This window comes from Stegodyphus dumicola, chromosome 3, assembly GCF_044657685.1.
Source record: "Stegodyphus dumicola isolate Sdum_Otavi_A_Nest chromosome 3, ASM4465768v1".
In the NCBI taxonomy this organism is placed as follows: Eukaryota; Metazoa; Arthropoda; class Arachnida; order Araneae; family Eresidae; genus Stegodyphus; species Stegodyphus dumicola.
In genome coordinates, this window is record NC_140770.1 from 264,418,037 (window position 1) to 264,445,519 (window position 27,483).

At 34.6% G+C, this 27,483-nt stretch overlaps 1 protein-coding gene across 1 annotated transcript in view; it reads right to left on the reverse strand.

Moving 5' to 3' along the window:
- LOC118185000 (neprilysin-2-like) overlaps positions 1-27,483 on the reverse strand; it is a 74,339-nt gene that overhangs the window by 39,207 nt on the left and 7,649 nt on the right. The window contains exons 3-8 of the mRNA XM_035354769.2: positions 23,316-23,477; positions 20,414-20,497; positions 15,846-16,057; positions 10,228-10,407; positions 4,478-4,564; positions 1,332-1,456 (exon numbers count right to left, since the gene is read on the reverse strand). Coding sequence (XP_035210660.2) covers positions 1,332-1,456; positions 4,478-4,564; positions 10,228-10,407; positions 15,846-16,057; positions 20,414-20,497; positions 23,316-23,477 — 850 coding nt within the window. The remainder of the gene's footprint in view (positions 1-1,331; positions 1,457-4,477; positions 4,565-10,227; positions 10,408-15,845; positions 16,058-20,413; positions 20,498-23,315; positions 23,478-27,483) is intronic.

Here is a 27,483-nt window from a genome sequence, read left to right on the forward strand (position 1 = left end):
TGAGACGTCTTCTGAAGAGGCTAATTAAACCGACATATCCGACAAAGAAAATGACGTTTAGAAATAATTCTACACAGTAAATAGACAATTTTGAAGAACGTATCTATAAAAATTATCACTTGCACATCTGCGTCTTATCACAGTGAAATCTGAAATGAATGCAGTTAGTATCTTATACTACCTATTTCAAGCCAAATTAAGGGTATACTATCTTTAGTATAAAATCATTAGAGATTGTTTCGCATAACTAACAAATATTATAATTTGTATGCTTACTATTGTTTAAACTTCCAGGCTCCGTACTGAAGTCAGTAAGAACATTCGATTAATTATACCTAAACCAACAATATTAAATCTCGTACAGCTGGCGGCGTGAAAGCGAATAGTGATGTTGGATATTTGTGACACTGAGAGTGATTGAATTGATAGTGAAGTCTTACATGAGGAACATCAGCTTATGGATAAGATTTTTTAATATTAATATTTCGACTTGAGAACGAATCTCGGCGAATGGTCCGCAACAAGGCATTTTCCTTATTTATCCACATGCGTAACGTTAATGCAGCTAGAAAATTTCTTAGAAAGTTTTTCACGAAAGCATTCCTTCTTTAGCAGTTAGTTTATAGGATCTGGTCTTCTTTGAGATGCATACAATCAGACCAGACCTCTAAAAGACAGCTAGTGAATTTTCAATGTGTCTTATAAATATCACAGAGACATGAAACGGTGTAAGCACCCTTTTATTAATCCAAATTAACATTTATTAATTTAAATTTAACAGACGGCACCAACTCGTGTTTACAGAAGCCAAAATGTTTGGCTTAAATCAAAGATAAAGGATCAAATTAATGAAGTTTAAATACTGTCTAACGGCTTTGCAGTTTAACTAGCGCACAAGCTGACTCTGAAGTCGGCGAAAGAACGCCAAATGGCACGAATAACGTTTTGCCATAGAATTCTAACAGAATTAACGTTAAGATAGAATTAACGTTAGCAGCTTGACCCTCAAGCAGTCAGAATAGGCTCTATTTTTACTTTCCAAAACCTCCCTTTAAATACTTTCTTCTTTCTACCTAACTTGAATATCTCGCGCCCTGGAAATCTATGTTCTGACAGGGAAATGAAACGAGGCTTGGTAGAAAAGTAATTTAACTTAAAATAACGGGTTAGAAAATTAAAATGAATCTTACAAACTCCCTATCTTAAATAAATCAAAGAGTTAATTTTATGCGAGTAATCACTGTGTGAGGTAATTTTTGGTACACTGCTAATAGAAATCAGTTTAGGTACATCTGTGTACATACCTTGAAGCCATTCGGGTTTTGCCTTACCTCTTATTCGTTTTTGTGATCAGATCAGCAAATCTCGTGATGAAATTTGGATTAACAACAATCAAAGTTTCATTTTCAAAGATTTTATCATTCATTAGTCCATTGATGTATTTCAGCCAATCAATCTATTGTAAATCAAACGAAAAGTATTTCACATATTTATTTGCACATCGGTCATTTTCTTCAAATTCATTCATTCATTTCATTAAACGTTAGTAACAGTATAAAATATAAGTAAAAAAAAACTGAAGAAAAATTGTTTAAATTCAATATTAATAACTGATCGAACACCAAAGTGAAAATGGTTTCACACTCACTACATCAAGCTCGCCTTGGCGCAACCAAAAATAAAGCAACTAGCTCATCATTATATTATAAAAAAATAATTAATTAGCATTTTATATATATTTGAAGAATATATGAAGAGAAAATATATTCAAGATATCGCTTCAAATCCATGCAGTTATGACAGATATAAAATAAATTTAGTACTCTATGCATACTGAAATCACATATATAATTGTAGCAATCCAAGATAACTTGTAATACTCTTTGACGCAACATCGAAATTCCCTGAATTCAAAGTATGAACTCTTGACTGATAGTTTTGGCTTTCTTGGTTTGACTCGAGTTATGGATTTAGATAAAGGCACTATTTTTTTTAGCAACAAGTTCTATGAATTCATTACGAAAAGCAAATTTTTTCAGAAACTCATTGTACTACGTAATTCTGCTACCAACTGACTTAATGAACGTTAAAAAAAAGAAACCAATTGAGAGAGGTTTTTGGCGAACCAAATTTTATGCATAGAAAGTACAAGAATTTTTTTCCGGTACCGAGGAATATTTAGCCTGTAACATAATTCAGCTAAAATGTTGATATTCATATTCTTCTTGAATCATTTCGATTAACAAAAGTAATGGGATCTTGCAGTTAAGCCTGGAAAATTAAGCTTCAGAGATCAACTACAAGCTAGATGATACAACAAAAAATTAATATAGAAATTTGGTACAATATTTTAAGAATCCAAGCGACTCCACTTCGAAATAATGGATACACATTCAAGAGGCATATCAATCAACTCAGGAAAAAATACAGAAATTCCAGAAAAGTCCGTTTCATTTGTTTTATACATAAATCAAGGCTCAAACAAAGATCTGGGACGCATAATTATCGCGAAAATGTTCCGGAGTCTAGAAGTGAGTTTCAGCAATTCGATCCTCCTAAAAACAAAGATGGCCATCACGCATCATTACCTGGAAATTCAGATCTGACAGTGCCCATAAATTTATCCCCATTTTTAAAGCCACTGTATTCTCAATACGAAGCAACTTTACGCTTCTTATTTTTAAAGAACTTGAATGATTAGTTACTATTATATTCAAGTTAGTGGAAATTTTTCAGCAAGGGAAGACTGTGGTTTCTTTATATTTGGCAGTGTTGTTTATAGCTGTTTCATTATACAAACTTTTGTTTTAAACTTTGTGGCAACAGGCATCAATCTATCTTTTCAGTTCGTATGCGGAATGCAGTCTTCTAAGTGTACATCAGCTTTCACTTGGCTTTAAATATAATAAAGTATCAAGAAATGTACTTCCATTACTAAATATTTTTCAATTGTGAACCGGTTTACAATGTGTGTATATTTAAGATCAAAAGAGTTTCACTACTATAGAATAATAAAGATGTTATAAATAACATGCAGTACGTATACACTAAACAAAAATGCTTTTAAAAATGCTAGGGGATAAAATCAAAATATTACTGAACAGAAATATAATAATACTACAAAAGTTGTGTACTATTAGAGTCAATCTTCTGGGAGCCATATTACTATTTCAAAATTGTATTCTCTTTAGAAAATTCCTCTGCATTATTCTAAGCAGTTTCAGCACTTCATAGTGAACTGAAACTGGAAATGAGAAGAATTGTTACGAAGAATAGTCGTAACTGAATAATTAGATTAAGTAACACATGTCATCGCAGTTACACAAACCTTGAGCAAAAGATACGTAAGCATATAAAATTACAAAATATAAACCAAGCTCAGGTAAATGTTCTTCAGATATGCTAGAACTCACTTTTAAAAGAAAAGTAAATTTCTGATTGCCAAACAACTGCTAATGTGAGTTTGATCTCCTAAAATAAGATCATGGACCAATCAGGAGTACCTTCCTTTTTGAATACACCAGTCTAGCAGCTAACTTCCAGAAGAAAGGTGCTTCACATTCTTTCCTCTTTCAGATGCAACTCCATACGAGAAAATCAATCTACAGGATCACAACCGTCAGGTCCAACTTGGGATACATCAAGGAACTGGCATGAGAAGGCTAATACATCGCTGCTAAAAACCAGTATTACCCCAAAGTTTCAAAGAGAGTTTGATTTAATGTGTTACATGTAAAGACATTTCAAATTAGAAATCCACTCAAGAAAGGATTCAAAGAAGCTGTTCACGTTTTGAGTGAGTGAATGTTGATTCGACAAAATGGAGTCCTAAGAAAGTTCGCACACCGCGAGCTCTTGTTAGAAGCGTATCAGGAAAGTTCGATTACTATTTAGGGAAGAAAAGAATGTTGTTCTTTTTTTTCATAAAAAGTGACTTTATTTTTATCGTTTCCCAAATTTTTGTGTATTTTTTAGTTTAGAATTTTATTTTAAAGGAAAAGAGATTTTAGGAAATTTAAAAACGATGACTGAAAGAAATTAATAAAAGAAGCGAGCAGTTCGATTGATTTGATTCTCCCAATTCCATTTCTCGTTCTGGTCTTTTTCGCTCCATCCTCGTGCTTCGTATCTTATCGGTAAGGTTATGCCGCAATGTTGCCAATTTCGCAATGTGTCCTGCTCAGAAAAAATGTTGCCCTAAAAGCATTTCATGTAAAAATACATAAGTGAGATTCCCAGAACAGAAACTTTGTCAAACCTTGAAGGAAAGACAACATTTTCTCCTACGTTTGAAAGATCAAATTAGAGGCCTAATGGATTTGATTAAGTGATTATAGTAGACATAAAAAGAGAAAAATTAATAAGGAGAAAACAACTTTAAAAGATAAGTACTTACTATGTTTGATACCAACGAACCAAAATAAAGATGAAAAAAAATTTGCATTTGCAATAGCAAGAAATTTTAAAACTAGTTTACCTGTGGTACTTGTTCCATAAGCTTTTTAACTGTGTATTTGTTGTACAGACTCCCAATGTTTCGTCTTTCTTCTTTTGGAGCAGAGATCTGAAAGAGAAATAGTTAATCAATTTAAAAAGTGCATAACATATTAATTAGATTAATTGCTGCTCCATTGGAATAAAAAAATACAACGGCGGCAGCAAAGGGCTCATAGGTTTCAAATGCTCATTTATTCTTGATGTATTCAATGCAGCATAGGCAGTGTTAACGGAGTATAGACAGTGTTTGATTAACAGATTTGATGACTGAATTTCCTGTTGAACAATTTATTTAACAGGCTTTTCCATTCCAAATGAAATTTAGAATTTTATTCTTAATAATTTTCCGAACGATGAGTACATATATTTTTTTTATTTTATGTAATAACACGCAGATTTATCAATATTTTTTATTTAATTTAGCTTTCTTTTCCATAGGTTCGAATGAAACGACAATTTCATAAATCTGTGTATCTTGGTAGAAGAAAACAAATAGTGAAAATGCTCGAATTTAATATTTTACTCCAGAAGGTTACAAGGTGTTTTCTTCTTCCTTTCTCCACGCTTTCGTGGGGTAACTGGAAATGTACTCGACGCGTGTTCGAAAGGTCTGGAGCGTTGTGAAAATTTATTTAAGTTATTGAACAGTCAATTTTTATAACTCTCACTTTCAATCACTCTTTCTTGCCAGAATGTAAATGAGGTAGTGCCCGTGTTTCAAATGAGCTAGAAATAAAATAGTATTTAAGGGAAGGTGAATTTAGAGAGAGAGCATGTTCCACCTGCTTGAAGGCCACGTTGACATCTTTGATTTACTAGCGATTAATTTTCTGTGGCATTGAGCGCTTTTAGCCATTAAGCTTGTTTACGCCGCTTTTACGAGTCAGAACCTGCCTGCGCGTTAAGTAATAAGTTGTTTCTCCCGCTTTCCTAGCGTGCCTTCGTGGTGTAGTAGTTAGCACACTGAGCCGGTATTTCAGAGGTCCGTGGTTCGATTCCCGTCGAAGGCGGTGCTAATTTTTCATCTTGCCTGCTTCCAAAAATTCTAATGTCTCTACTAGGTGACCTGTGAAAAGCCGTTAGGCTAAGTTATTTCTAGTCTAAGTTGCTTGTTACCTTTTGAGTTAAGCTAAAATTGTTGGCTTTTGTTAGCACGAGTCGGTGCCAATGAAAATATTCATTTAAAAAAGGGTCCATTACACCTTTATCTGGACTTTGTTGTATTTAAGAATAATTCCTTACACGGTTTACTGACGTCTGATTACTTTGTGCTCGCTAAGAATACTAGACAGCCGCCCAAACGGTATAGTGGTTAGGGGAGCCTGACTACGATACTGAAGAGCCCGGATTCGAATCCCGGAGAAGGCATGGATGAGAGTCTGTCCCTTCATAGGAGGTAACGGTGACCGCCTATTAGGTATTTCCACAATAAAATGACCACCACTCCTGGCCTTAGGTGTGGGCAATGCCGGTTATAGGCAAGTGCCCGCCGAAGACGATTCTTCATCTAAAGAGTACCATTTCTTCCTTTTGCCTTTCTCACTATCTTCCACTCATGCTGGCTACCTTCTCTATGAAATTTGTTTTAGATTTCTTTTTAATTATCTGATGATTAGTCCTTATCTTCGTGCGTTTGCCTCATATTTAATTATTTTCCTTTTGATTTGCGCTATGAACTTATATACACAATGCTGTTTAAATTACCAATCATCTGTGTCCAGAAACTAGTTAATACATTTTACATTATATCCTATGGTGAAAATAGTTTAAATCTTGGAACATTTCCAGTGATGAATGCCCTTCGAGAACGTATTATATTCGTGAACAAAATTTCATAGTATTTTATTAGGCATTGTATGCGCAAGGTTATTAGAAGACCAGGATTGTTACTAAATAACATTTTCATATTTTGTTAAATAATTTTTATCTGCAGGAGAGATAAAGTAATCGAATTCTGATTTATTCACTCTTATCATTCAAGGGCGGGACATTCCTCTGGACGGAATGTGTGCAAACGGAACAGTCTGTTTCTTTAACCTCTATTGGCAATACATTTTGAGCGGGATTCTTGTATACTTGGTAAACTTCATTACTGGTCATGGTCCCTTCCCGGATTACTACTACCGCCGCCCCATCTCAACCACTGATCGCTGTGTTTGCGGGGCTGAGGGGTCACCGGACCATTATATCTTTCAGTGCCCACTCACGGAACAGTTCCACTTCCCGATACCAGCCAATATCTCAGCATTTCACAAGTTCCTAGCCAAAAACAGAGCGGCCATAAATAAAATCTGCAAAATAATAACCACCATTGCAGCATATGGCCAGGACCTCTGTCAACCAGAGTAATAGGGCTTACATGCATTACTTGCACTGACATATGCACTCTAATGCTCTACCATCTAATCTCTGACTGCATAGGGAACAGAAGAAAATTGAACACCATTGTTATAACCTATTAAATGTTTTTTTTTTTTTTTTTTTTTTTTTAAATCGTGCCTGTATGTTAATTCAAATGTACTTCAAATGCCAGATGTTAAACAGTTGCCCCTGTATGGCCATGTATCCACACTTATAACTATTAAATAAACTCCAGGGGAGGACGCGGGACATATGCCTGTTAACCTCTGTTAAGCTTCAGGCGTCCCCGCCCTCCGTCACCTGTCACCTGTATACTTGGTAATGGAACTCTGACACTTGAACACAACTAATATGTGTTTCTACAGAGACGACATTACATTCACTGATATTTTCTCATTAAATTTCAAACTCTTTTACTCTGGATATCATCGTGTTTTCGGAATGAATGTTTTCTTAAATGTATGTTGAAGTTAAGCATCGCATTTTTGAGTAAATGGTTTACTAACAATTTAGTTATTATTGTTAGTAAACCATTTACTCAAAAATGCGATGTTATTAATTAATTTCTGTCTTATGTATTAGCTCTTACAGAATATGTTTTCGTCTACGATGTGAAAGTATGAAATAAGAATAGATTTTCAACATGAAGACAACAAACTCTAAGTTAATCTTTTCCTTTATAAGCACATTTATTAAAATGTTACCCAATATTAATATAAAAATTGTCCTGAATGTTTACAGTATTATATTGTCTCCCTCTATAGAAATCAGAGTAAAACTTTGAAGTTCTTTTATGCTAAATATATGAAATTGTTCAAAGCGAAAAGAATTTGAAACAGGCAAAGATTTAAAAGCTGAAAAAGATTATGTAATTCACTGAATTCCCATTTCGAAACCCATTCCATACTTAGAGTTTCAAAAATATTTATATTGATTTTAGAACACCATTACAGAATATGGTACCCCTTGAGTTAAAACCCCAAAAAGGCAATAAAATAACGAATGTGAGTAACTTTATTTCTGCTGTTTCGTCATCATGGCAACACATTAGTCGGATTTTTATCAACCACTGGATTCAAATTTGTTTCACGCTCTACGTTCTCATGTTACTAATTTGCACTAATATTTAAAAATTAAGCATGAGCCAAGTTAAATTTGAGATATTTCTTCAATTCAGGCACCTACAGAATGTAAAGCAAGCGGTCATTCTAGTTTGTTAAAAATCTGTTATTCCATCTCCCATTGGGTAAACCAAATGCAGAACAATTTTTGGAAAAATACTTGAAAAATCTCGGATCTGCAACCATTTGATGAATTAGCGTATAAAAATGAATATTCCTTGAAACTTTACTCTTAACGAAAGAAATTCGATGTGGATACCACATGAATTCCTTGTACAACCCATTAAATTAGGCATATATTGTGCTGTATTTTATTTAAACCTATTTCCTCGACTTTCATTAGAGATAAATTTCTCATTTAATTAATTGAATTCTCATTTTGCGGCAAAACAAGACTACATAAAATCTCAAAAGATCTTCATCAAAAATTGTAAAATTTAGAAAAAAACCTAAATCACTAAATACAGCTAAAACTAGTTAAAAGAATACTTTCTACAACTAAATTTAGAGTTTGTACGCAAAAACAAGCAGTTCAACTAACGAGCAGGAAGACAAAAGGTTTAGTGCACAAAATTGAAAATTTAATTCTGCTTCATTGCACAAAAAGACACTGAAGTTGTAGCACCAACTGACGTAATTTACTGCTTTACTAAGAGCTTCAAATATAAACAAATTTCGGCATACTGGCAGTTTTAAATTATTAATAATTCTACTGTTATTGAATGGATATTAACTAAAGACATATAAACCTTAACAGAAACATAAGAACAATATAATTCAATTACTTTTAAAGCAAAAAATGCTCAATTTAGCATATAAGACTAAATAAAATCAAAACGCTCATCGAGCCCAGTAAGAGGGTGATAATTTGCACGTACGCATCAATAAAAATTTAATAAAAAGAACCCTTTCGAACCCATTTTGCAATCCTTTTTGGAAAAAAAAAAAAAGTACTTTACTCAATCCGGAGGTACCTACAGATGTCACGGAAAGAAATCGTTCAAATGATTTCGAGACGTTTAAATGGATATTTTCGTTGAAATATGATATCCGAAATTTTACTTTCAACAAAGAACGACTATTTAGTTTACGGTAATAAGATGAAATTTTTGAAGCATAAACCATTAATAATGGCAGGTTTCAAATTTCATTGAGCTTACGTGACACGGAAAGTATAAAAATGATATTGAGTGTATAAATGTTTCTTTTTCGAAGTACACATAACTTTTTTACAAAACCTAAACGCCAATTAGGAAAAAAAATAAATGTAATTTTTAATTTATATTTATTTGTATAAATTTAAAAAAAAAATCTGAAATGTTTCAGATTTTAAATTACGTCCAAAGGGGCGTTTTTTAACATTTTGTGTGTTACCTTTCTTTATTAAATATCATGTTCCTCGCACTTAAACCATAAGATCCAGTGCAACAGCAATATCGCAAAATAGTTTTAAAACGAGCATATCTTTAGAATTTCCGATACAGAGACTCACGCGCTGGAGATAAAAATATTTTTTCTGCACAACGTTGCCATTGCTCGCTTTGAAATCCTTGAGCTTGTTAATCAAAAATTCGTCAAAGTTTTAAAAAATAGGAAATCGATCATAAAACAAATTTCAAATTTCAAATTTGGTCTTCCACATGCTCATATTCGTTGGAGGATTACGTTATTCAAAATTCGATGACTCTATGTATCGTTATTTTATGACAATGTGAGAAATATACATACATTTACGCAGATTTTCATTATTTAATTTCTTCAAATATAATGCAGGACTCTAACATTTTATGGCAACAGTTTGAAAAGTGAACCAACATTTATCCGTCCGACGCAAAATGCCAAAACGAAAGTAATAGTCCTTCGGGACTCAAGTCCCTTTGGACTAAAAAATTATTATTATTTGAAATTTATTGATCTCTTCCTCCTTCACAACATTACCAGCAAGCCGCCATTTTGAAATTTGTCAAAATGGAATTCTTCATTCTGGAAATAACCCGTTTTTAGGAAGGAGCAATAGAGGAAACCTAACGAAGAATCCTTTTTTCACTATAATTCAATAAAAAATCTAATTTGAATTACAGTAACTCAAAATACACAAGACTTAAAATAATAATAAGAAATTTTTCACCCTAACGCGGAACAACATGAGTGAAATAAAATGGTAAATAAATGGTAATGTAAAATCAGTAACATAACAAAAAATATTTCCTATAAAATTGAATGAAGCAGTAAAAGAATCTCTACTTACATTGGCGAGCATAGTTTCGAATTTGAAGGCTTCCAGAAGCTCTGCTTCTGATGTAAGCTCATCTGCACCCAGTTTATTAGCTGCTTTTACCATAAATCTGAAATAAGCAGCCGTGACAGGATCATCTAATCCTCGCATCAAATATGTGCGATCTGGCAATCCTAATGATGCTTGATCCAACTTGAAAAAGGAAGAATGAATTTGCATGAAATTTTCAATTTGAAAAGAATTAGATATGAGACGAAACTTTAAAAGTTCTTCTTTGTGGGAAGATACTCTGATGAACATTTTACAAAGAATAAATGCGCTATTTTATACGCATGTTTTCCTGGTTAATTAAGAAGCAAACTGCAAACCATATTTTTTTTTTTTTGAAAAAATAACCTTAATGATCATATTTAAAAGAACCATTTATCAGTATTCGAATATTAAACTTTTCGTACCGAAGGGTACATGTGTGTACCACTGATATTTAAAAATACCTGCAGGACATATTTAACATTATAAATAGACGAAAAGTGTACCACTACGGTAGTTTAAGTACCACGACATCACTCCAGTGTATAAAAACATCATGCCGATTTCACTAAATGTAAGGTTATGTTTCTCAGTACCTGTAAGCGCCTGTATTATACTTTTTACAGTAAATGTGTGCAAGAAATAAACTTTATTTTATAGAATATCAGGTATGTATGAATTACTTAGCTTTTAGAAATTATTTGTCTTTTGGTTTATCTGGTATATATATGCACACTGCGCAAAAAAAGAAAAGGGGGTGACCACAGTTATCCGTTCTACTGAACCGATTGACGAAATTCAAATTGCGTTTTTCATGTCTCGAAACCGCGACTTAGGATATATATTAGATTTATATATAGCATTGCTCTAACATAGGTATTTTGACACAAAATAGGACTTTTTCTGAAGTAACACCGATCGTTTTCTATATTTTGATTCTACGACTCAAATTATGCCTAGATATTAAATTCTGTAAAATTTTGTGTGACATTCAGCGAGAAATTAAAAATTTATCTTGGCGCATTTTTGTTTCAGTTTGCCTCAAGAATATTTCACTTGGCGAACTTCTTAATATCTGGCAACCAATTTTCCTTTCCCTTCCATGCCGAAGCGGGAAAAAAGGCACCTCGTTCCTACCTTTTTACATTGTGCATGAGCGGGAAAAAAGACACATCGTTTCTAGTTCCACATAATTTTAGGAAAGTGTCTAAACACATTTGATGTTTTATAGCTTTCAACAAATATGCCAAATTTCAAAACGTGCCAGTATATAAATGCACGTATATCTTTGGAAATTTTGAATAAAAACTGTAATTTTTTGCAGGTATTATTAGAAATACGTTTACTTTAAGATGATGGTAAAAATTTTAAATCATAATTCAAAAACTTTTTTTTGAAAAATTTATAAGAATTATTTAAAAATACAAATTTTAAAAATAAATCATAAAAAATGGAAGAATTTTATTTGAAATTAACCTGAATTTCGAAACCTGAAAGGTAGAATCAAATAAATTTAATAAAAAAGAGATATTAATAAATTAACAATAACCGAACTCAATTAACATTGATGAGCTAAAATTTTGAGAGCTAATTTATTAAAAACTACGCTTGCGATTTTTACAATACTTCGTAGTTTGGCGTAATTTGAGTCGTAGGATTGAAATATGGAAAAAAAAAGTGGCATGCCGTTTTAGAAAAAGTCCGATTTTGTGTCAAAATACCTATATTAGAACAATGCTATATATAACGCTAACGAATAGCCTAAGTCACGCTTTCGAGACATTAAAAACGCAAGTTGAATTTCGTCAATCAGCCCAGTTGAACGGGAGATATGGAACTGTCCCTTTTTTTTTGCGCAGTGTACCAACCGTATTATTACCGGTACATATATGTGCCATTAGGTTTGTAACTAAGATTTTCATTTTAGCTCTAAAATGACTCGGCCAATGACGCAAAAGGCTGAAAAACTAGGTGAATCAAAGTAAAGTGACGAAAAGTTTAAGTTTAGGTATGGCAACAGCTGTTTATTACTCTAACCTGTTCATGCAACTCGAACAAGCTCTAGATATAATACGCCATACCACACTCATCGGAAAAATGCTAAATATGTACGAAAATGTTAATAAGACTCAGATTTCCCCAGAGTGCTATTTGGCAATGTGAATTTCAGTCTTTACCCCAGGGCATCGCACTTATCCCAAGCTTTCAAAGCTTCAAGTAACACTGGAATGATTCATGTTGTAGCTGCAACATGGTTTAAAGCAGGGTTTCTAAAACTGTGGGTCGCGACCCCCAAGAGGTGCGAGATTTGCAGCAGGGAGTCGCCAAAAATTTTAGCAGTTTTGATAACTCTTTAAATTATTACAATAATTTTACAATTACCAAATATTTTTACACAGTGTATCTGAAAATAGATAAAGACAATACATACAAAGAATAAAAACGAAAAGGTTCGACGCATTCTTTTTATAGTACACTCTTTTGCAAACAAATTGAAGCACCATGAAGGTATTGGTCGTTTTTGATGAAATTGAATATGTGTATAGCTCATACACAGATAATAAAATGATTAAAAAATCAAGGTCATAGTACCTGTTCACGGCTCAATCACCCATTAAGTGTTCACATTAGTAGTTGGTCGAACCGTCCCTGGAGGCAATACATGCTTGAATTCGTCGAGGCAAGGAGTGGTAGAGGTTCCTAATGTCATCCTGCGACACATTCTGCCAGGCATTCATCAGTTGTCGCTCCGGATCTGTGATATTTTGGGGTGCCCGAATCTGGCGGCCTACCATGCCCCAGACATACTCGATAGGTGAAAGGTCTGGTGACCTTGCTGGCCAAGGAAGAGTAGCAACCGCACGGAGACAGTCCAGAGATATGCGAGCGGTATGTGGCCTGGAAAATGGCTCCTGGATGATGTGCCATGAAGAGTAGTGCAACCGGCCGCCAGATGGTATCAACATATCGTTGAGCTGTTAAAGGATGACTAAAGATGACTTGCAGTCATAAGAAATCGCGCCCCACACCATCAAAACAGGGGTTGTAGCTGTATGCCTTTGTAAAACAAAGGTTGATTGGGACCGCTGGTCCTGTCCTCTCCAGACACGGTGGTCATCTCTTGAAGAGTGAAGCGGGATTCATCGCCGAACACTATACGATGCCAGTTTGATGCCAGCCACGATGATCGACTGCGACACCACTCCAGACGACTCCGCCGATGTTGTGGGGTCAGACAAACGTCTTAACCCTTTCACCGTCCTCTCCTGTCCGCGAAAATTTCCTCTCAGCGGCCGTCTGTTTTTAGTAGCGTGTAATGTTGTTTCCTCTGTACATCATAACTTTCCATACATGACTTTCGTAGCGGATGAATGTCAATGAATATTAAGTAAAATTATAAGGAAATAAAGCATGATGGAAAAATAATATATCTCTGCTTATTTCTAACAGCAGGATAATTTGATAACATCTGATCCAGACGATCCACTCTTCCCATTTTGTTTTTGTAATCTTTTACAATTATTGTTTTTTTTACAGCTCTTTTCCGTGTTCCAACATTAATCATCGTATTATTATGGACTGTACTCATCAAACGTATATCCTTCTTGTCTTTCCAATTCACAACCTCATTTTTTCTCTTTTTCTGCTGAGTAGCCGTTGAAGGCCATCTCTCACTGTCTTACGTAAAATGGCGCGAATATTCATAAAACCCTGAGCAAATTCAATTAGAAATAGAATGTCTGATTAGTCCTGCCCTCTAGGAGGTATTAGAACAAACAAAAATAAAAACTCAAACAAGTAAACATTTAGAAAGCGTTTTAAACGTTTATAAGTTTTAAAATGTAGAAGAACGCTTGAGGCGCGTTACGGCCGCCCTGCGGAAGTTTCATTTGAACGCGCTAGACGTGTTACGGACGACGAAGAGGTTAAAGGGCTCTGTGAGCGTAACCCTGCCTCAGACAAGCGCCGTGAGATGGTGGACGGTACCACGGGAGGTACAGACGTGGCTGTAGTGCGTTGAATAGTCGACAATGATACCGTTGGGGCAGTTCGGGCCTGGCGAACAATCATCCTATCTTGCCTCGCATTTGTGCTCCTTGGCCTTCCAGAGCCTACATTTCGTCGGCAGTTTCTTTGTAGCAACCACTGCTGCCAACATGTTTGCACAGCAGTGACTGTACGCTGCAGGTGGCAGCCTATTGCTCAGTATGACCACCCAGCTTCACTTTAATTCTGAGAAGCTCATTAGGTAAAACTATAATATATAAAGAACTCTAAATCCATTTAGTAGGTAATTTAGCCAATTAAAATTTCTCATTTGACGGAATCAAGACAAGTCGAGCGTTTAAAATTTTACAAAAATTTCCGTCACAAAGCTGAAAGTTTCACTTTTGTTAATTTCAAATTTAACGTTTGAAGACGGACAGACTTCATAAAGTTGATGAGGTTATAAGGTATTTTTTACACCTTCTTAGCGAGCCTTCGTGATGCAGTGGTCAGCGCGTAATTGAGAGGTCCGCGGCGCAATTTCCGGCGAAGGCATTGCTAATTTTTCATCTCTCTGATTTTCCCAATTAACCTAATGTCTCTACAAGGTAAAAATATGACAGTTCGTTGTTAATTTTATTTGATTACGGTTGTATTCAAATTATAAAAATCCAGCTAGCATTTAATATTTTAAAAACTTTGAAGCACTTTTTATAATTGAAATAGTTTATACAGAAATATCTTCTCTCATTAAGGTCATAGATGAAATATATATATGTCATAATAAAAGCAAAGGAAATGACGGAACACTGTAGATGCGTGATTAGACCCATACTGAAGAAGAATTTGATTGTGTAGTATTTAAAGAACTTGGCAGTCGAGGCAGTTTTAATTCCATTTTTATTTCCAATTGGTATTTGTGGCCACAATCACTTGGCACTCTAGTCGTGCCTTTCCACAGAAGATTTACATTTTTGATATTGTTGAGATAGAAAGCAAGCCAGCGAAATTACATCTTAGCACAGTAGAGAGCAAAAGCTGAAGTGCATAGTTATGCAAGTTGGAGGCACGCGAAGAGAAAAGTTTTGGTTTTCAAGGACAGTTTCAGTTCCCAATGATTACGTCATCAGAGCTGAGCCGATCATAGAGTGATCTAGAAATGACGCAATGCAAAGAAGTTATTACGATTTTAGAATAGAGAGGAAGAATTAATGTTTATAGTTTTATCTATAATTTTGATTCATATATTTTTATCTTACATATATGTACATTAATTATTAATAAAAATAAAACATTGTTTTCCAAGCACTCTTCAAGAGTTCAGACAGACTTCTTGGTCCACATTAAAAACCAAAATATTATGTTATGTACATTAGGAGCTGTTTCATACTCTAAAAACTACTTTCAAAAGTTAACTACATTCAAGTATGCAGTAAATTTGCATTTATTAACATCCTTAATCTGGTAAATAATTTACTTTTAGCTTTATTAAGATGAAATTTTATGAATCATTTAAAATAATTGCCTTCATTCACACTTTTATAATAGTATAATGTAGTTAGAGCGGCAGTAAATCATTTCATAAATACAATATCAAAAATTCGTGAACTCACCGCTATATTATGAGCCGTGTTGTTCCTTATGTCCACAGAGACAGACAAAACCATCAAGGAGTTAAAACTATAGCCCATCCTACGGAACCGAATCAAAGTGTCAATCCAGTCGAAGGAGGCTTCATCCCAACCTTCACCTTCTACCACTGGCCAACCACCAAGGCTGCTCAGGGCGTTCTTCAAAGGTTTGCTGCCTACTTTCTCAATGCTGTCTGTATGCAGAATATAGTAGGTGAGTAAAGATAGAATAAAATTTTTGCTATTAAAATACAAATCCTTAATCTTCTCGAAACTGTCGAATAATTCAGTTAAAACAATCAGAAAATTCTCGAAACTGTCGAATCATGCAGCTAAAACAATCAGAAAAAAATTTTAATGTGAAAAAGAAAATAGGAAAAAAGAGAGGAAGAGAAAAAGAAAGGAAAAAGAAAAAAAAAACCCTTTATTTTAGATTTTACTTAAAGCAAAGTTACAGATCTGCGTTTAATGAAAAATAAGTTTAACAATACTGTTTAAGACGCAAATGAAATTTAGTGAAAGAAACACGTAATTAAAACTCTTGAACGCCAGAATTGTTTTAAAATATCCAATAACAGTTCAAAATTCTTATATTTTCCGAAATTTTTTTACTTGAAAGCAGTAACAAAGGGGCGGATTATTTGGAGTATATAAATTCTAAGTATGGAGTACTTTCTTAAGAAATTTTAACAGTCAAATATTTGTCTGATTAAGAATTTATTGAAACTCACTTTTCTGCAGTTTGAAGTTAAATTATTTAAAAGTTTTTTGGATGAGGTTTTTTGGATGAGGTTTTGAATGACAAAAGATGTGCTAAGACTCGGATTTTCGAATTTCGAATCTTTTTTAACGATTCTTGAAATTTGAATATTCTACCTATAATCATCACTAATTTTGCTTTCATACAGGCCTGACTGACGCTTAATTTCGTTTTTCTTTTCTATCGGTCCTTAGATCTTAAATGCCCTCTCTGCAAATTTACCCCAAAATTATTCGCATATATTTTTCCAACAGTAAAATGTAAAATTTTCAATGAGATAACTATACCTTTTTCTTTAAATTTTATATCGGAAAATGTCAAGTGAAATCACAATTGAGAGATTTGACAAAATTCGAAAAAGAACTGCACTAAAGCTTTAATGTAATGTAGTGTAATAAATGCCTTTTTTATAAACTATAGTTAGGTTTATAAAATTTAAGACTACTTATTTCCTTCTATTTCATTGTTGGTTTAAAAAAGCAATAATTATTTGAGAGATAATGGCAAAGCGTTTAAGTAGCTAATTGAAGAAATTACTCTTTTCAATATGCTTAAAGTCGTACTCGAAGCTACTAGAAATGGGTAAAAAAACGAAGAAGTCAGTTTTTAAATCTTACCAATTGGGCGTGCAATAATTTAAACAAAGTTACATTTCATAAAATTCATCTGTTAGCATCTGGTGAAAAATGTTGCCCTTCTTCATTCACTATTTCATACATGCACAGAATAGAGAATATAACAGCAAAAAAATACTGAGTTTTGCTAATTGTCTTAGTGACTGAAAGCCGAATTAAATGAGAATTCAACAATTATTATTGCTAATGTTAGGAAGATTAAAATTTTTAAATATGTTCTGAAATTTAAAGAGATTTAAATTTCATTGATATGTCAGAAACATTTCAACCACACTGAATTAAATACTCGAATATCTTACGAATTTTTCTCAAACAATTATGTGCACTGCAATTATGTACTTCGGTAACCTATGTTAAACGAAACAGGAACCCTCCAGAATCTGTCCCTTTGGACACTCTAACATCGGAGTTATCGTAGAATGCATAACTAAGCAATGAAGAAGGAGTGCTGCCGAACTTGCCATTACAGAATTTTAAGGGGTTATCTCAAAGCATATCTTCTGACCTAGGTCGAACTAGTTTTACACAGCATAGAACTGATACCGAGAATACTTCACCAATAAAGCAACATACAAGATGTCTACCGATTGCTAAACCGGAAAAGGAAGGAAACTTCTTAACGACATGCAAAAAAGTGACTTCATCGAGCCTTCAGAAAGTCTTTGGCCCTATCCCATTCTCTTATTCATAAAGAAAGACGGCTCAACTAGATTTTGGGTTGACCTCCGCCCGTTGAACGGTTACGAAGAAAAATTGTTCTTCCTAGAACTAGTCCTAGAACTTCCTAGAACGCTTAATTTAAAGAGTGAGTATTGGCAGGCAGAGTTACCCCCCCCCCCCACGTATGACTGCGAAACGACGGCATCTACTACCGGACAAGGATTTTGGCAGTTCAAAGTAATGCATTTGGAGTCACGTAATGCACCGCCAACATTCGAACGCTTCATGGAGACCTTGTTGAGAGGTTTCTCCTGAGAAGCCTTTCTGATATAACTCGATGACATCATCATCAACGGTAAGAGTTTTGAAGAGAATTTAGGAAATCGCAGAAAAGTGCTTCAGAAATTGAAGGAAACCAATATAAAATTAAGTCCAACCAAATGTAAATTGTTCAGATAGGAAGTGACTTACCGTAGACTTATATCTACCGAAGGTGCGTGTACGGATACAGAAAAAGTGCCAGCATATAAAAATTGGAGAGGCCTCGAAAATGTCCATCAGCTGAGAAGTTTCTTGGGACTTTGCACTTACAATAGAAGATTTGTGAAAGACATTTGCGCCAAAGCAAGATCTCTTCATTAGCTGACAGAGAGCAAGCAAAAGTACTTGTGGAGAAAAGAATATGAGGATGTATTTAACAAACTGAAGGAAGCTTTAATATCTGCTCCAATCCTGACGTATCCTCAGCTCGACAAACCATTTATTCTAGATATGGATGCGAGCAATGAGAGTGTCAGTGCTGTTTTGCCCCAAGAAATAAACAAATGAAAACGTGTCGTAGCATACAGAAGCAATTCTCTATCTAAACCGGAGACTGGAGAGTAATTACTATACCTCCAGAGAAGACTTGCTCGCCATAGTTAAAGGCGTAGAACATTCCCATCATTAGCTTTACAGCAGGAAATTCCTGCTCCAAACTTACGGCAGATCCTCCTTACCGCAGATCATGCATCGTTGAACTGGCTCTTAAATTTCAAAACTGCCGAATGTCAAATAGCGAGGTGGATACATAAACTCCAGGAATATGACATAGCTCTCCGTCATTAGAAGGGATCATCACATGGAAAACATGTGATCATCACATGGTGTAGAAGATCCTGCCCAGACAGCTGATGATATGTTCATGGGTCGAAACTGCTGCTTATCCGATCACACGAAACGTTACAACTTCAACATCGTCTGACCCACACCCATGGATCGACGAAGAAGTCAGGAAAGAATAGTTAGAAGATGGCGACATTAAAACTACATTAATTCTAATGAAATCTTCAAATAGGAAACCTATCTGGCCGATCATTTCGATCTTTAATCCTAAGACAAAACAGTATTGGGATCTCTGAGACTCATTCCTTATTCGAAACGGCTTCTGGTACCGGAAGCTCGAGTTTTATGATATAAAGGTAATCCGCTGGCAGCTGATACTTTCGATATCCTGTATGTCCTTCAAAAAATACATAGCAGTCCAGGTCCAACAGGAGGCCACTACGGAATAATGAAGGTGTTGCATAGAGTTCCAAAGCGCTTTACTGGAGAATTGCAAATGCTGGAGTGCAAATTGGTGCCAATCTTTCGATGCCTATGTGGGTCAGCAAGGAGCGAAGAAACGCAGCCGAGGGAAGATGCGACGTTACAATGTTGAAGCGCTTTTCAATGTCCTTTGACATACTGGGGCATCTGCCTCGAACTGTTAAAGAAACAGTTCGGGGCAGGCGTAGATCGGATCTTCGTGCTCATTGATAACTTCACCAAGTGGCCTGAAGCGCAGCGTGTTCGTGATGAAGAAGCTGTAACGGTAGCAGAGGTAATAATATAGCATTACGTTTCCAGGATCGGAACGCCTTTTCAGTTACATTTAGATCAAGGAAGAAATTTTACCTCGGCTGTAATTAATAATGAAAGGTGAAGTCAGTAAATTTAACTACGTAACTTATTCCTGGTGTTAATAGCACATTAAGGTCTCCCAAGATGACTTTTGCGTGAAGCAGGAAAAATTTCATCTGACAATGAATAGTTTTGGTTGAGAGCTCGGGAGCGCGGAAGGAAGAAATCCAAGCAACATAACTCAGGCTAACATGCCCTCGCCGTACAGATAAGCAGAGACAAATCTCTCGGTTATGACAGAAAACGTGTTGTTAAAGTGTTATGCCAAGGTTTGATATGGAAACGTTACAATTAAATCCCTCAATTCTTAAGCTCCCGAAGTCGCTGTAAGTCGGTAAAATTATTTTAAAACTTCTCTCTAGATCCATAGATAGATGGGTAAACAGGAAAGAAAGTATGGTGCTTGAATAAAATTTACATCTTTGCGAGTGTTCACCTAAATTTCCATTACATGTAGATCACAAGTATAAAAGGCAAAAAACAACGAAAAGTTCTTTATATTATTTATGAAAGTTCATAAATGATATGACGATAAAAATCTAAGTCAAACTTACTTAAATCCATGCAGCTGTCATACATTGATTTTATCATCTGGATGAAATCAGGCTCCTTTCCTGTCAACTCTTTTTCTAACAGAGCTGGAAGCAAAATCAAGTAATGATTATTTCACACAATTAAATATAAATATTTTTCCTGAAATTTTTAAAGAAATATCTAAACAATTAACGCCATTTTTCACTGTCAATTTATCAATGAGGATAATCGTCAAATTTGCATCTAACTTCGAAAGATTTTAAGGTAGTTCTCCCGCCTACCTAGTGTACCTTCGTGTTGTAGTGGTTCTGCACGCTGCAGATGTCCGTGGTTCTATTCCTGGCGAAGTCATTTGTTAATTTTTCATCTCACCTGCTTTCAAAATACCTCTCTCTACAGTGGCGCCCGAACTGAAAGGATGTTGGATGATGATACTCCTCACCAGAATTTGGCGATTGGGTCCCCTAAAAACTCCAGTCGCCCTTTAAAAGGGGGGAGTATCTAAGGTATTTCTCCCGCCTTCCTAGCGTACCTTCGTGGTTCTGCACGCTGGGCCGGTATTCCGCAGGTCCGTGGTTCGATTCTCGACGAAAGCGGTTCCTCATTTTTCATCTCCTTAATTTTTCCAATTAACCTAATGTCCCTACAAAGTTATTTTTGCTTACCATGTTCCTTTTGGTGTACCTGAAGCTCGTCTGGCTAGTAATTGGGGATCCAGTGTTAAAATCCCGGCAACGGCATTGTGCGTTTTTCACATTTCCTTCTCCAATAAAAGTCCTAATGACTCTGCGTGTGGAGCCTGAGGTAAAATGTGATGAACGAAAAGAGGGAGAGTGTAAGGTATTTTCTTCCTCTTTACGGCCTGCTTTCGTGGTGTAATTGGAAGCAATCGGAAGGTTCGGATTTCGAATCCTGCTAATATTTCACGTTTTCTGTTTTGATAAACCTAGTGACTCTACAGCTTACACAAATTGTGAAAATTGTGTAAAAATTTGAAATTTTGCTTATAAATCTATCTGTTTAGTATTCGTCAAAAACAAGGAGATTATTTTACGCATTTTAACTTTAGAAAATTTATTTTCTTTGTAAGCACTGAAGAACATTTCCATTAAATAAATCACTTGAGTAATTATGTTAAGTTAGTTTGAAAGAAATAATTTATTTATTAAATTAATTATTTAAATGTCTGAAGGTAAATTAGGTACGCTGAGGGTAAATTTTTCGAATTAACGCTTAAGTTTACATTAGGGTTACAAATCAATACATGTGTCCGCAAGTCTATTCGCGTTTGTAATGATGTGCCCTCTTACAAACATCGTGAAAAATTAGCAGTTAAAATGCCAAAGTTTTGGTAATGGTTTCGGTTGGTTAAAGTAATGGTGTTTCATTTACGTGCTGTATGAATGCTTATATTACGGTTTCCTCTGACAGGATGGACACTGCGTTTGATCGAGAAAATTTCGATGGTCATTGACATGGCGCAGATTAGCCCTCATAGCAGCAGATCGATATCAGCATATGACTGACACTAGTTACCACGTGCTATCGACACTGTAAAAAGAATTTTGATAATAAACATTTTTCAATTTTAACATTGGATTAATATATGTTTGTCACCTGCGCAGAGCCATCGTAATTACAGTCCCGACACTGACGGAATGAACACCGGCATGCCTACAGGACGGCGTAGAAGCGACACATGTATAGAATCGTTACTGCATATAATTCTGCACTGGCTTATATTAGTCAGGAATTAAGAAAATTAAATTACAATACTAAGAAAGTTAAAGCTGTTCATTTTTTGCAGTTAACAGTAATCGGTCATCTAGAAGTGTGTTATTACAAAGTCATCGTCAAAGTAAAGTTTGAATGAACAGTGAACAATCATACTTTAGTTAGCTAATTCATGCTTTACGAAAATCATTCAGAATTCAACATACGGTTCTAATACTGCTTTAAAGCAGATGAAGCAATTTTGTTTCAAATAAAAGTAACAGAAACTTTTTCTGCTCCGCTCCGTTCTGTTTGCCGTTGTCACCGCATTTAGTTTTTAAAAGTGCAAGTACCGGCTTTGTATACCGCCTATATTCAGTTGGTTGCTTCAAGTAGCGATGCAGGTACAGAAATGCCTAAATGAGTCCTGGGGAAGAGATATGAGATGGAAAGGCGTGTAGAATGTGAAACAAAGTCCATTTTATTTGCATAAAATGAGTGATGAGGATGAACTCAAAATCATGCTATATACACATATTCAGCTGAGATCTTCGATGGAGCAGATGTGAAAGCACATTTAAACTTTATGTAGGAAAATGTTGGTTATCGTTGAGCATGAAAGCCGTAAATGGACGCAAATGGCGGTCCGCTTGAAGAATCTCGTAGCTGAAAAGTTCAAAGTGATTTATTGTATTACATTCTTGTACTTCCTAATAGAAGCGTTCATTGAGTTTTCTGAGAAACTTCGCCAACGGTTCGATCTTAAGATCGTGTAAAAACATTTGTTACGTACATAGAAAATGGGCGTTTGTAATGATGCGAAGGTATCTGCTTTACACCACTTGAAGCTTTCTAAGATTCTTAAGATAGTTGTCCATGCCGGCGTTTTCTGATTATTTTATTAAATGTATATAAGTTAGATTATATAAAGAAACTGGGTGTGAGAATATGTTAATATACATTTTGCTGGCTAAGGAAGAACATCTCCCTTTTGAACATCCGTATGCGTGCGTATCTCTTTTCTCAACTACCCCACGCAAAATTTTCCGTAAGATAGGAACTTTACATTTTAGCGAAGGAATTGATATATTTACCTAATTTGGAAGCTATGCGAAGTCTCAACTTTTATGCAGTTCAGATTTTTTACGATGGACATTTATTATACTTGTTAACAAAAGATTTGGCAAAAGCTTGAGCATATTTACTAACCTTTGAGTTTCAGGTCAAGATCATCTTGAACTCCTGAGAAAGTAGAAACCGAAACTTGGTCCTCAGGAATGTCATGATTCTTCAGCCAGCCACCGCACGCAAACTGATAAAAATCGTTACAAGGTTCCACGGTTTCGTCCAAATTGGTCAAGATGTCAGCAGCTGAAAGGTGAGCGAAAATGTTTCAGTTAGCAAACGATGTTTTGTCTCCTTAATGTTAATTACCGTTTAAGTTTTTAAAAATATAAAAGCAAATATTTTGAAGTTTATTCTCTTCATCATTCTTTTATTTCTTTAGTAGTGAAGAAACACTATATCTGTGAGAATTAGGAAAACTAATAGCTTCCACCTCCAGCCCAGGGTAGTCATATTAGGAGTCAAAATGTTTTTTGAAATCTTATTAAGACAAATCTCAAGCATTTAGATTAAGTTTCCTGTAATACGGCTGATGAAGAAGTGACATAAAATTAGGCACAGTTTAGCCTTAGACTGAAGTTCACTTCATGGAAGCCTTTACATTTCGAAGAAAATTAGAATGGATATATCGAAAGATTTCGCATTACAGCCCAAATTCTATTTAAAGAACACTCAGTTTCATTCTTCTTTTCAGCATAGTGTTTCGTGTAATTCTACTAGAGGTGGGAATTTCCTTACATAAATCCGTTGAGAAAGAATATACCCATTCTGCTGTTAACCATTCCTCAACCAACTCTGTTTCGCAAATCCTTTAACCTTAAGCAAGAGCTACAAGTTATTTTTATTTCTGCTTTTTCTCGTTTTATATTGCAAATACTTTTTAAAGTTAGTTATATAATGAATGATAAAATTGTTGAAACGAAAGAATCTAGCACTTAAAGAAAAAATGCACATTCTCAACGAAGTAGACAAAGCTGTAAATCAGAAAGACATTTCCATAAAATTCGGTATTTCGAAATAGTTTAATAATAATTATTAGACATTTAAGGAGTAATGAAGAATTGAGAGATCATTTACTTATAGATAACGAAGTTGAAACCCCAGGAATTCCTACAGAAAAGAACAAATTGGAGAGCGTAAAACATAGCAGCCAGAAAACGATTCATGATGAGGAAGAAGATGAAACTATTAATAAAATCAATGTATAAAATCTTAGCGAAAAGGTATGTTAAATGCGTTTGATACTTCCTGAAATAGTTTTAGTTTGAAGAAGTGTACCAGAAGACGTTTCCGTGCTTTACAATAATGTAAGACTATCAAAACCAACTAAAGTAACATGATTTTTCGAAAACTTTTGTGCAATTTCGATACACAACTTTGATGGAATAGATACATTAATTTCTGTAATTTTGCTTTAATATTTTATTTAATTACTTATTTATATTTAAAATTAAAAGAATTGTTCCTCTTAAATCGTGCTTTTTTTTAACCTCCGTTTTGCGAATTCCTTCATTTAAGGAAGATTTTCGCGGGATTTTGCGACTTTAGGTATAGGTTTGACTGTAGTTTCTAATCTTATTGAGATAGTCATGATATGTAACTTTTTAAGTTTAATTTTATTTTCTAAAATTTTACCAGCTAATTTTCCTCTTAAGTTTTAAACTTTATGTTTCCATACGACTTGAAATTATTCAAGGAGGCATTTTAAACTGAAACGAAGCGAAAAACATTCAATTTAAAGAAATGATATTTTTTAAGGGTAAGAGTTCTGCATAGTCTTACCCTTAAAATTTAGAATAATTTAAATGGTGAAAATAAAGTAACGACTTCAGAAGTAAACAGCAAATCATTCACATGGGGCAAATAGAAGAAAGAGACATATGTCAGTCGTGATACAAATGCAATTATCCACCCTTAATTTTCAATCTAAATAAATTAACAATGAATTTTATAATTAAGATAAAATAACATGCCGAACAAATATTAATTTAGAAGTTAAACGACAAATGGCTTTACCGAACCATTGAAACTAGTCCTGTGGAAATTTGCAAATATAACGCTGATTTTTGTTATTTAGTTTCTAAATTAATGCATTTTATGTTATAAATAAATATCTTGTTTCAAGAAATATCCGAAAGTTTTCTTTGCCAGTATGTTGTAAGGATTATGTTAATTTACCTAATAGTTAAATTTTGAGTTAAAGTTCCTTTTCTGTCTTTCAGAATTTCAATTTACAACTTAAGGCCAGAACTTAATTTTAAAATCGCGTTTGAATACAAATGACAAAAAGTATTTAACGTGAAGTTCTACTGACTTCGTGAGAGAGAACCTTCGTGAGAGATTCTGGATAACTAGGCTTTTTAGGCTACTCTCCCTTAAGCTATTATTACGCTCGGCCATACTTAGGCCCTTGATAGCTTCGCCGTTATTTAGAGCTAAGGGGCTATATCTTTAGAATTCTGATAGTTTCTGCTATACATCTTTTTTAGTTAAGATGAAACTATTAATAAAATCAAGGTTTTAGTTCTTAGTTTCATAAGTTCAAGCTCGAGTGGCGGCTTTATTGTAAAACTCCAAGACGGAGTTCTGTTAAACCTTATTGGAATAATAAAGGGTAATTTCACCCCTCTTACTCATTGTCTCGATCTCAGGAACTAAAGCGATTTTTGACTGATTAGTTCTTAAGATTCTTCAACTTCAACTGAGAAGCACACAGCACAGAATCTTACGATATTGGATAACTTTAAAGGAACGTTTCTCAATCTGTGGTCCTCAAACTACAGGCGGTTTTCGAAATTTGTCCTTATAGTCCTGCTAGATTTCCAAAAAAACACAAAACATAAAATTCAAATAAACTGTGCTATACTATAGTTGATGATCTCAGGCTTTGGAAATCACACATCTAATCGTTTATCCCTTTTTCTCCTAAGACAGCTATTTTATAAAATATACCACCAGTTAACTTTAAATAAATTCAAATTGGAATAATGCCTTATTTCTATATTTTGTAGATTATCACGAGTAACTTATAAGAAAGTATATGGATTGTTGATTCGCTGTTTATCAGTTAGCAAAGTACTTACATAATTGTTTGAAATCCTTTTCTTGTGTGGTTGACAGTAGTAGTTGTCTCTGTTACATAGTGCCCATTGTACATAATGGGAAACCGGCTTAGAAATGGATCTTTGGAAAGAAGGGACTGTGGTGAACCCTTCATTTAGGCAGTGCTAATGGTGCTGAATCTATGTGTGATTATGAAATTAGTATTAGTGATATTTGTCCTGATATTTGTGCTACAATACATTTGTAGACAAGAGTTACTTCGTTAGCAGCGAGAGTGAACCGAAACATTGTATGTTACAATTTTCTGTCAAACGAGTGTATGAAATCTGTGAAACTGAAACGACATTTACAGATGGAATTCGTAAGTGCAAAAACGAAAACTATCGAATATTTCAAACGATGTGTTGAAGAAATAAATAAATAAACCAGAGTTGTTTCCGAAATAGGTTTCGAAGCTAAAAAGGATTCCAAAACTTCCTTATATCACTACTATTTACATCACGAAGAGTGAGGGATCCAACTCTGTAAGTACGACACTACTCCCTGAAGTTGCAAAAGACATAGTTAAACCTATGTTTATCAAAAAATTATATAAGGTCACTGGAATAATATCACTCTCAAATGTTACAGTTACGCATTGAATCGATGACTTGGCTAATAACGTAGAATCTGAACTTACGAGTAGGAAAAAATCTTTCTGCGCATTTCAGATGGAAGGCATGGAAGATGTTTCTAATGATGCCCAATTGATGTGATGAATCAGACGAGTTTAATAATGGCATTCGTGAAGATATGGTATTTTAGAAGATTCTGCCAATTTGTATGACTTGAAAAATAAATATTTAGAATTCCTAACTGAGTACTTGCAAGAGCATGATATTGACTGAAAAAATATGTAGGCATAGTGGCAGTGGTCGTAGGCAATTTGGCGTTGTAGCTAAAGTGATAGATTTGGCCCCTGATGTTATATGGATCCATTGCTTCATTTACAAGAAGACTCAGTGGACAAAGACATGTCTATCTAAATTCAAAACTCTGCGTCCGAAGACAGCATGAAGTTAATGAACTTTGTTAAGGCAAAGATTATGAACAGCGAAATAGTTTCAGTAATTTGTCATAACATCGGTATCGAACACAAACAGCTTCTTCGTCATTCTGAAGGTCTCTGGCTTTTGCGGAATGAGGTATT